The sequence below is a fragment of the Cyprinus carpio genome, chromosome A3 (assembly GCF_018340385.1).
Source record: "Cyprinus carpio isolate SPL01 chromosome A3, ASM1834038v1, whole genome shotgun sequence".
Classification (NCBI taxonomy): Eukaryota; Metazoa; Chordata; class Actinopteri; order Cypriniformes; family Cyprinidae; genus Cyprinus; species Cyprinus carpio.
Window position 1 is genome coordinate 5,618,415 of NC_056574.1, and position 12,026 is coordinate 5,630,440.

The 12,026-nt window shown below is 35.0% G+C and overlaps 1 protein-coding gene across 1 annotated transcript in view; it reads right to left on the reverse strand.

The window, feature by feature from the left end:
- The window catches only part of LOC122135608 (envoplakin), a 25,871-nt gene extending 14,216 nt beyond the window's left edge, over window positions 1–11,655 (reverse strand). The window contains exons 1-11 of the mRNA XM_042715551.1: window positions 11,462–11,655; window positions 5,148–5,247; window positions 3,967–4,121; window positions 3,764–3,887; window positions 2,491–2,610; window positions 2,328–2,369; window positions 2,068–2,229; window positions 1,613–1,720; window positions 324–419; window positions 115–225; window positions 21–30 (exon numbers count right to left, since the gene is read on the reverse strand). Coding sequence (XP_042571485.1) covers window positions 21–30; window positions 115–225; window positions 324–419; window positions 1,613–1,720; window positions 2,068–2,229; window positions 2,328–2,369; window positions 2,491–2,610; window positions 3,764–3,887; window positions 3,967–4,121; window positions 5,148–5,231 — 1,012 coding nt within the window. The 5' untranslated portion in view covers window positions 5,232–5,247; window positions 11,462–11,655. The remainder of the gene's footprint in view (window positions 1–20; window positions 31–114; window positions 226–323; window positions 420–1,612; window positions 1,721–2,067; window positions 2,230–2,327; window positions 2,370–2,490; window positions 2,611–3,763; window positions 3,888–3,966; window positions 4,122–5,147; window positions 5,248–11,461) is intronic.
- Between the last annotated feature and the right edge of the window lie 371 nt (window positions 11,656–12,026).

Here is a 12,026-nt window from a genome sequence, read left to right on the forward strand (position 1 = left end):
GTTTTTTCTTGTGAGAGAACTCTCCTCGCTCTGCACACAAACACACACTCATTGATTATACTGGATTATTAACAGATTGTAGTGTGTGTGTGTGTGTGTGTGTGTGTGTTTGACCTCCAGCGTCAGCAGGATCTCAGGGTTGCTCATGTTGTTCAGCACTGACAGTTCGGAGGTGGATTTGATTCTCTTCAGCGACTCAGTGAACGTCTCCAAATCCAGCTGATACTGAGATTAAAACACACATGCAAACGTTTCAGTAAACACTCATCTGAATCTCCAGCTTCTCTTGTTGTGTGTGTGTGTGTGTGTGTGTGTTTGCATACTTTCTTGTATGCCTCAACGTTGTCCAGGTGTGTGTCCTGACACTGACACAGATTCAGGAATCGCTGCCACTCTCTCGACACGTCTGCGCTGAACGACTGAAACACACACACATGAAATCAGCTTCATTCAGTGAATCAATGACAGCTGGACTCACTCGCAGCCAATCAGTGTTTGAATGGATGAACGCACAAACAAACAAGTGAATGCACAAATGAATGAACTAATTCATGAACAAGCAAACAAATACATAATGAACTGAATAATTAAACTGTCGAGCAAATGAATGAATGAATGATTAAATAAGTGAATGAATGAACATAAATGACCAAACAAATGAATAGACAATGAATTAACAAGTGAGGGAATAAATGAATGATCTGACAAAGAAATGAATGAACAAATGATTCAATAAATAAATGAACTAATAAATTAAATGAAAAAGTATTGTTTTGATGAATAAATGAATGAACAAGTTAATAAATGAATAAGTGAACAAACAAATAAATGAACTAAAAATGATCAAATGAAAATAACAAATGAACATGTTTAAATAAATGAGGCAATGAATGAACAAACCAACACATTTTGAATAAATTAGTTAGTGACTGAATGAATCAATCAATTAACAAAATAAATGAATGAATAAATAATAAAATAAATGTGTATAAATGAACAAATAAACTAACAAATGAATTGATAAATTACTGTATAATGAATTAATGTGTTAGTGAGGGAGATAAATTAAATGACTAATGTGTGAACAAATGATTAATAAACACTGTATATGAGTGAATTAAACAAATTAATGAATGAATGAACAAATAAATGAAAATTAATTAATGGGTTAGAGAGGGAATGAATAAATAAAGGAACTGAAAAAATGGATGAACAAGCAAAAACATTAGTAAATGTAAAAAATTAAACAATAGTAAATAAAATGAAAAAACTAATTATTTAATGAATAAATGAACTTGTAAGTGAGCTAGTGAATAAACGAATTATGAATGAATAAACAAAAAACTGACTGAACGAACGAACGAACGAATGACTGACTGACTGACTAAATGAATGAATGACTGACTGAATGAATGACTGAATGAATGACTGAATGAATGAATGAATGAATGAATGAATGAATGAATGACTAAATGAAGGAATTAATGACTAAATGAAAGAATGACTGAATGATTGAATGAATAAATGAATGACTAAATGAATGAATGAAAAAAATAGTTAATGAATGAATGAATGAACGAACGAACGAACGAATAAATGAATGAATGAATACCTTAACAGCGGATGATCCGGGGTGTTTGTCCTCAGTGAGCACGCTGGCGTCCTCCTGTAGTTTGCTCACTTCCCTCTCGAGTGACAGTAGACCGTTGTTCTTAAACCTCTGAAAAACATTCACAAAAATGATTCACATGAAGACTGAAGATCCTGCAGTAAAAAAGATCAGGACGATATTTTAAAGAATGTTGATTGCTGGCCATTGAGTTCTACACTCTGGGGGGAAAAAAAGAGAAAACAATGTGGACCAGAAACTGTTTTATTGCCAACATTCTTCAAAACATCATCTTTTCTGTTCAACAGAAGAAAGAAACTCGGGTTTGAACAACATGAGGGAGAGTCAATGATGACAGAATTGTCATTTTTGGGTGAACTGTGCCTTAAAATGCTAAAGAGCAGGTAGAGTGTGTAGCGTTTCAGGTCGTATTGATGGTGTGTGTGTGTGTGTGTCACCTCGTAGTCCATGCGCACCCCTGCGCTGTCGATCATGCGGTCGCTCCAGTCTCTGCTGAGGATCTTGTGCTGTTGTTCGGTCAGATACAGCAGCTCTTTACTGCAGCTGTGCATGTACTCATAGAGAGATGCCAGATGCTGCCTGCGCTGCTCACTCGCCTCCTGCACACAACATGCACACAGCACGCTTTACCTTATGAAAGTATTAACATAAACCTTTGTCATTTGTTAACATATGATTAGATTTCAGAAGGTCTTACCAGTAGATCTGCATACTGTTGCTGAAGAGCAGAAGAGTTATCCTGTTAGGAAAGAAAATAAATAGATCATCCCAAATTAGTAATGAATCTCATTTACACAGAGCTATTTAATGTGCATGTGTGTGTGTGTGTGTGTGTGTGTGTGTGTGTGTGTTATACTGACGCTGCTGCTCTCCAGGGCCGAGCGATACGCCTCCATCTGTTTATGCAGGATGCTGTGGACTGCAATCTGTTTCTCCACATCAGACAGAGTCGGACCGTAAACATCTTCCTGAATCAGCTTCTGTAACACACACACACACACACACACACACAGACTCAAATAAAGCTTCTTCAGACACTCTTGGCTTCAGTAATGAACCATGTTCAGGTCTCGAGCTGCTAGATGCTTCTTTGGAGATGAATAAAGCTCTTGATGTTTCATTAGAGCTTCTGATCTGTGTTTTGGTTTCTAGGTGCTTTATAGCAGAAGTGTTTTCAAACTTTAAGATGCCACAGACTCCCAAACATGACCATCCTAAAATTTTAAAGTATAAAGACCCAATTTCAATTTAAAAAAACATTGAAAAATTAGACATATGTTTAATATTCATTAAAAATATGTCTAAATTATTATTTGGAAAATATTTAGGTTCTATTAAGTTACATTACATTTGTTTATGTAATAGTACTTTCTGTATGTGTATATGTATGTGTGTATGTATGCATTTACTTGCTTATGTATTTCTAATTTATTTATTTATTTATTTTATAAATAAAAGTGCTCCTGTAGCTCAAGTGGTAGAGCATTGCGTTACGAAGCGCAAGGTTGGGGGTTTGATCCCCGGGAACACATGATAGGTAAAAATTGATAGCCTGAATGCACTGTAAGTCGCTTTGGATAAAAGCGTCTGCTAAATGCATAAATTTAATTTAATTTAATTTAAATTTAATAAATATGCCTTAAATATTATTTGGAAGTTCTATTTCTATTACAGTACTGTATTGTTATAGTACTTTATTTATTTATTTGTTTGTTTGTTTTTGTTTTAATCGAATGTTAATTTATGTATTTTGATCAATTTTTTTATTTATTTACTTATTTAATCTAATTTATTTATGTTTGTATTTATTTGTTTGTTTTTGTTTTCATCAGCCTAAAATATTATTTTTTAAGTTACATTATGTTTTTTATGTTATAGTACAGTATGTATTTATTGATTATGTTTATTATAGGTGTTTTATTTATATTATTTATTTACTTTTGCATTATTTTAATCAATTTTTATTAATTTATTTTTTTGACCTCAGTTTGAAAACCCCTGTTTTAAATCACCAGATGACAGATGTTTTCTACAGAAGATGCTCTTTGAGGAGCGTCACGAGGTTCTCCTGTCACATCAGTCTGGACATGTTGTTAGTCCTGACTGCGGTCAGGGTGATGTTGTGGCAGTCACCTGTTTATCAGCCAGCAGTCTGCTCCAGTCGAGGCCGGGCGGCAGATAAAGCTCGTGCAGCTGGCCGTAGAGATCTCTGTAGGTGCCGCAGTATTTGGACCAGCGCTCGTGCAGGTTACTCACACTACACACACATTTCAGAAGAAAGCGTTAGTGCTGCGCGCTGGCTGGTGTGTGTTGCGTGTTTGTGTTTGTTCACTCACTCCAGCTCGATCTCGCTGGCCTGCGGGTGCTGCAGCTTTTTGGCTTTGCTCACATCCATGAAGAGATCCTTCAGTAAGATCTCGGCCTGGGACAGATTCTCGGCGGCAGGACCCTGCTGTTTGAGAGGAGAGCCCGCGCGCTTGTTCTCCAGGTCCTGATCGGAGAAACACAACAGACACAGAGAGTTTAACAGTTTAACATGTGCTTCTGAGCTAGCTTTATTTTGGAGACAGAATACATGAAATACATCCTCATACTTCAGAAACATTTGAAATAAAATGTCATGTTGAGTGACTTCTTGGTCTGAAAAACAGTCAAGCAGAAGCTGTTTGTAGGATGATCTCATACCATTTTTTTTCTTTTTCTTTATTATTATATGTTTTTTCTTTTTTCCTATTTTTTGTACATCTGCTTAACAAAGTGTCCTCACATCAAAATATGCATAAATGTCATACGTTTGAAGTAAATAATGTCATCTTTATTGATTATAATCTGACAATATACTGTAAATCAATAAATAAATAATACAACAAAAATCAAAATAAATTATTAACTAAAAAAAATAAATAAAATGTAAAACAAAAATGTAAATTATAACTTTCACTTGGGTCTGTGTTGTCATTTGGACTAAACATGAACTTGTTTTATAATGCAGCTTAAAATTTAAGTGAATGTATATAAAATTTATATGAAGTTTTACCATTTTAATCATTTAATGCTTAATTAATAATGTCATAAAAACTGCATGCAGTTTAAATGCAACAATGTATGGTATTTCTCCATATAGATGTGTGTGTGTGTGTGTGTGTGTGTGTGTGTGTGTGTGTGTGTGTGTGTGTGTGTGTGTGTGTGTGTGTGTGTGTGTGTGTGTGTGTGTGTGTGTACTGGTATATATGGTTTATGAGGACACAAATGTGTGTAATGACATGGGTACTACAATGTAAACATGGTTTATGAGGACACTTCCTGTGTCCCTGTAAAACAAAATGCTTAAAAAACATACAAAACGGTGTTTTATACAATTCAAAAATTGCCAGTAGTTTTCTCTAAGGGGTAGGTTTAGGTGTAGGGATAGAAAATACAATTCGTACAGTATAAAAAAACATTACGCCTATGGAGAGTCCCCGTAAACCACAAATGCAAGAGAATGTGTGTGTGTGTGTGAGAGAGTGTTTCTTGCCTCCAGCAGTAGTTTATCTGCCAGCAGGACGTTCTTCTCCACCTGATCAGCGTTCTGCTGTAAGCGTGTGCTCAAAGCCAACATCTCACTGGCCTGCAACCTGAACGGATGAAAACACAACAGACGTTCAGCTCTTCATATGTGCTCACTCCCACGCCGGGACACTTCACCTGCTTCAGTGACACTCTAACATAAAGCTCAAGTATGTGTTTAACAGTGTGAGAGTCACTGTCACATGATGCTTTGATCGGTGGCTTGTCACCTCCAGCAAAAGAAATGGAATTTTATAAGAGTTCAGTTTCTACTTTCTCCACCGCCCACATCAATCTACATCTGTCAGTCACTCGCTCTGTACGCTCATCTGCACTTTTACTGTGCTGACATTCCTGCAGTCATTTACACAACCACATCACACCCTCCTGAGAGAGAGAGAGAGAGAGAGAGAGAGAGAGAGAGAGAGAGAGAGAGAGAGAGAGAGAGAGGTGTGGGTGTGTCTGTGGAATGTTGAGGTGGAACTCTCAGAATTCCTGCTCTTTTCTTGAGGAATCTCTGCTGCTGCTGTGTAAAGTCACACCCTGGACGTGCGGGCGGCTCTTTGTCTTCACACAATCAAGCGTGTGGCTGCTCTTTAAAGTTAAAGGCCATGCATTTCTGGGAAGAGTCTTTCTGCTCACGCCTGTGGACTTCAGCAGCATTTGACAACACTTACTCTTTACACTGCACCGATATACTGAGAGAACGCAGGAAGAATTTGTACTTTTAAAAATTCAGGTTGATAATCACCATTTAAGAAAATAAGAAAATAAATAAATAAATGTTTCAATTCAAAAGTTAAAAGGTGATTAAAAATTGTGAAAAATACTAAACATTGCATATGTTCTAAAAAACAACAACAACAAAAAAATAATAATAATAATTACTTGAAAGACTGCTGAAATATTTTTACTTTTAACATCCATTTATCAAAATCCATTCAATGGCATAATCACCAAGTAAATAAATAAATGAATAAATATTTGATTAAAAGTTAAAAGTTGATAAAAAAAATTGTGAAAATAATATTAGTATATATAGTACAAATATTAACTGAGAGACTGCATGAAATATTTGCATTTTTAAAAATTCATTTGTCAAAATCCATACAATAGGCATAATCATGATTTATGAATTATTAAAATGAATGCATAAATGTTTAATTATTTCAAAGGTGTAAAAAAAACTATTATATACTTTGTAAATGTTAATTGAGAGACTGTACTTCTCAAAATTCATGCAATGATAATATTTGTCATTCAAGAATATACATAAATAAATAAACAAATAAATATATATACACATACATACATTTAATATACACAAAATAAAAATAAGCTTAAAAATAAAAAAGATCAGAAGGTGAAACTAGCAGTGACACAAATGCTGGAACTAATGCTCTTTCTCTCTGTTACAGGTCGAGCTCAAACACAGGGAGATTTCCTCCATTAAACGCAACAATTAACTGTAACCCAGTGTAATAATTTACGAAGTGTTTTTTTTTTATATATACATATGTGCATTTCATAAATGTATATGGGTTTGGATAAGTTCCATGTTAATTAAGTTGATATTATTTTTATTTTTTGTATTTTTATATTTCTTCTGTTTATCCAATCATATTCACTTGTCCACGTTGGGTGTCCAATCTATGCTCTAGATTAAGGTGAAGGGGGCGGGAATAATTGAGGGCAAAGTTGAACGAGGAAGAATTGGGAGAGCACGAGGGAGAAGAGCGTGCGATCATCTGGTGTTATATTGTTTCACAAAATATATAGTGTAACTAATGCTATAAATGTGTGTTACAATAGTTTATGTAGTTAAGGTGTTGTCGGAATGAAGAACAGAAACTGATACTACAGAGACGGGTAAGAATTATTTATCCTCAAAATATTTCTGGTTGTGTTAATTCCAGCCTCCATTTACTAATGCAGCGAATGGACTAATTATAGAGACTGAACAGTGTCTATCTTGCTCGGATGGATTGTGTGTTTAGTTGGCGAGTCGTCAGCATGAGGATTCGTGGCAGTTTCAGATGAGGATGATTACAGATGACTTGTGAGCTAACGTGAGTGCTCGGAATTCCTTTGGCCTTAAGGAAATCGCCGCGATAGTGGAGTTGACGGACATCTAACCTCGTGAGGTGAAACACGCTCTTCTGATTGGATGGTTCAAGGTATTTTTATTTTATTTTTTTTGTTGCTCAGTGTTGAGTGAAGCGGTCGTTTGTTTATTTTGTTGACCACAACGTACCCCAGCATCAAACAGGCCTGCAACGTGAAAATAACGAACTTTCATATTGATTGAGGTTAAATGTGAGCTCATATTGCCGGCTTAGTATTTGTTTGAAGAGTTTATTAAGTTTGAGTAAGAGTTTGATGACTCAAATTTGAAGTATAACAACAGAGGGGAACAAATATCCATTTACAAAAAGAGTGAATGTGAAATGTGTACTTGATTTTATTGTTTTATTCATTTGTGTGAATTTGTGAAATTCATATTGCTTATTTAAATAATTTTATTTTACATTTGGAAAAAAAATCCTGAAACGTGATCATTTTTACCTTTTATCCAGTAAATTGTTATTTACAGTCTACTTGAGTGTTTTCAGTTTATTATTATTTGAGTTAAAAAAGAAAATATAAATATACATTGATATTTCATTGATTGGTGGAAAAAACAATTGATTTATTTACAGAAGTTAAATTCTAATTCATTTTTATTTGAATTTATTTAAAGTTTAAGGGACCCAAGGAACTAAGTAACAAACACAGTTACATAGAACAAGTTGAAGTGAGTAAATAACACTTAGCTCACAATAGTTGATAAACCAAAGTTTATTCATACGAAATCAGAGCGCACCATTATCTATCTAGATAGGAAAGGGAAAAAAGCGCTACATAAAATTGGAGGCACCGCTGGGATCCTTGCGTGTCCCATTACAGTTGTGTTGTAAAAGAAGAAAACAAAAGTCTCCGTCTTTCATCTAGTTAGCACACAGTGTGGCCATGACTGCTTACACTATATATCCTGGTCTGGTGGATGAGCTTAAAGGATGGTGTCGAGGAGAAATGCTTAATGAGGCACATGCGCTGATGGTTATTGTCCCTGAAGATGTAGAAATTTCTCAAATAGAAGACACCCTCCAATCTGTTAAATGTCTGGGACGAGTGCGTGTGAGAGGACGCATGTACAACAGTAAACTGGATAGTTTGACTGTTTTATGTGAATGCAAAGAAGTTGTAGACTTTTCTAAAGTCCCTCCTGACATACTACCCACAGGCAGACTTGTAGCCTGGCCGATTGTCATGGTGACACAAAGTCCAGTATCCCCAAGTGCTCCCTCTAGGGCAGAGCATTCATCTACCGCTGTGGATGATGGCAACATTCAGGAATTGTTGGTGTGCACATGATGGGCTCGGCTGAGTCCATTATTTCGTGCCGTGGGGGATCTTGCTGTCTAAAATAAAAAAAAAAAACCAGTTAGTGATAGCAGCAGTTATCGCCGCCTCCGTGTTTTTTTCTGGGACTGTGCCAACTCCTGCCGGAGAAGAGCCTTTAGAACATTGGCTAGAACAAGCTCGTCTTATGGTTGAAGAAAGCGATTGCTCAGACAAAGAAAAAAGACGTCGGATTATGGAGAGTTTACGAGGGCCAGCCTTGTCATAATAAAAAGCTGCTCGTGTAACTACTGCTGATCTCAAGCCAGAACGATGTTTTAGAGGCCATTGAAAGTGCCTTTGGTTCTGCTGAATCAGGGGAAGAGCTGTTTATTGCTTTTCGGTTGATGCAGCAACAGCCAAGGGAAAAACTGTCCGATTTTTTAAAAAGATTAGAACAAGCATTGACCAAAGTTTATTCATACGAACTCAGAGCGCACCATTATCTATCTATATAGGAAAGGGAAAAAAGCGCTACATAACCATCAGTCAATTAGAGCAATCACTGACGCATTAGCATGAGGAAATGAATAACTCACACTGATTAGCACTCAATTCGATTCTAGGTTAAACACACACTTCCTAACACACACACACACAAGGTCAGCAATTTAAAAGTTATGATCTTGATCTGACGTTTTGTTCTAAAAAAGCGGTTACAGCCTCAGCAGGACACACTCAAACACGATCAGCTGGATCCACTTCAGTGTCAACTAACAGACATGACTCACTTAACACAGAGGACACACTGTACAACAGCGTTCTGCTCTCCTGGCACAGCACAAGTAGATATTATGAAGCAATAACATAAAATACAAAATATAATTTAAAAATCAAATTGAAATATAATATATATATATATATATATATATATATATATATATATATATATATAGTAAATATAACAAATAAAAATAAACGGAAACAAAATATAATAAAAAGAATACAATACCTATAATATAAATAAAATAAAATGTAAAGCATAACTGATAAAAAAAATATAGAATAAAAAATATAAATTATAAAACAAAATGAAATGAAATAAAACATAAAATGGAATAATATAAATTTTAAAAAGTATAACATACAATAAAATGAAAAAAAAAAAAATCCTTTTGTGTTTCATGCAGGAAATCACAGGACTTAAAAGTGAGTAAATGATTATGTCTGTATTGATGTATATATTTTCAATTGTCAGTTTGCAAAAGATTGTGTATATAAATATATTTTATAATATATAAAAATACAAAATGAAAAAAAAAGTAATAATTAAAAATTAATATTAAATAAATAAAAAAAAATACTTCTTTGACTTTCACATAATCATTTTTCTGTTCAATGTTACTGAAATTCCTTGAGTATGTCTAAAGATACCAAGAGATGCCATCAGACTAAACATGAGCATGTTTGATTTAGCAGGCTAAGATTTATGTGAATGTATAAAAAATTTCTATGAATAAAAAAAAAAAAAAATATGTCCCACCATTTTTAAATCACCTAATGCATAATTAATAAGGTCATAAACCCTGCATGCATGTGTAATAATTTCAGTGTGGTTTGAATATGATAAATGAACTCGTTTCCTCAGAATACGCTGTAGTTTAGACGTCCCACTCAACATAGCACACACCATAAACTGTCAACCACTGACTCACTGTCATAACTAGTTCCCCTCACGAGCTGTCAGCTGCACTGAATCCTGCACTCTGATTGGCCAACACCATCAAATATTTATGTGCAATGAGGTTTTAGTAACACTTTATATCAGGGGTGTTCCTCACTCAGTTCCTGGAGGGCCAGAGCACAGCAGAGTTTAGTTTCAGCCCTGCTCCAACACACACACCATGTAGTCTTCAAATAAGCCTGAAGGACTTGACTAGTTGGATCAAGTGCGTTTAATTCGGGTTGAATCTAAACTCTGCTTAGAGTTTGACACCCGTGCTTCATAACAAGATCCCAACAGGTGAGAAATTAATCTTTGTTACGTAAAATTACAATTAAATGAAAAGTTCTTCTTTGATTTATCCAGAAAAGTTTTTCTGTCCAACATCACAGTGTTAAAATAAAATAAAATAAAATAAAATAAAATAAAATAAAATAAAATAAAATAAAATAAAATTAAATAATGTGCTTCTTTAATTTACCCAGAATAATCTTTCTGTCCAACATCCCTGAAAAATGTAATTTAACAGTAATAAAATCCCATTAGTTGAGCAATACATTTGTAAAAGTATTTATCAATTTCTGTTAATGTTAGTTAAAAATACAGCTCAGGTACCTTAAATTCAATTAACAGACACAACTTTTGATGTAGTAGTAAACACTCAAATAACCATTAACTGAGATTAATAAATGCTTATTTTCATTGTCAGGTCATGTTAACTAATGCAGTGTTAACAAATGCAATCTTGTTGTCAAGCATTATTGTTTTTTCTCATCACAAAATAAAACAATTACAATATTTCAGCTCCATTTGTTGATTTTTACGGTAATTAGTCGCTTAATGAGCAGAATAATCATGCACATTCATTATCACCCAAAGATATGGATCATCCCGTCCTGCATTATTCTGTGATAACGCCAGTGTGTGTGTGTGTGTGTTAGAGAGAGAGAGATAAGACCCTGCCCTGTCATAAAGATAAATCACACACAAATCACAGTTTTAATGCATTAACGGCAGTCCATTTCTACTCTAAAATGCCTTCAGACAGATCTGTCATTAATTCAGGTGTGTGTCTCTGATCTGATTTAATGAGCCATAAGGCTCTTGCTAAAGGCATAAATATCATATGAGAGCAGACAGAAACAAGACATAAGACACATGAACTGATGGAAACTCACTGCCTGGACTTGACAGGACTGTATTCCTTCCTCTTAAACGTCCCGCGTGCTGCGTCTGCGTCTGTGTGGGGCTCTGTGCTGTCAAGCTCCCGTCTGTCTTCTGTTATGGCTGTCTGTCACCTGCTGTGGCTCCGCCCACTAAAACAGGTGTGTCACATTCAGACTGGACGTACCTGTTCCTGCCCTCTGAATCCCTCCGGCAAACTCTTCCTCTTCTGCACGCTCACCATCCTCTGGAAATACCTGAACGACTGACGCCCTGCAGACCAGCTGAACATCACCAGAAACAGTGTTCATGTGTCACAGAGCAGACAGAAATGCAGATTTTAATACAGAAACAGATCGTTACAATACGCGTCACCATTCAAAATGAACATAACACTTTTATTCAGCAAGAATGCAGTAAATTGATCAAAAGTGACAGTAAAGACATTTATAATGTTAGAAAAGATTTCTATTTCTTTTTTGTTTTTTGACAGAATAGAATCCCGAAAAACTAAATATATTACAATTTCTAAAAAAAAAGAAAAAAAAAAAAAAACTGTTTTCAGCATCAGAAATGTTT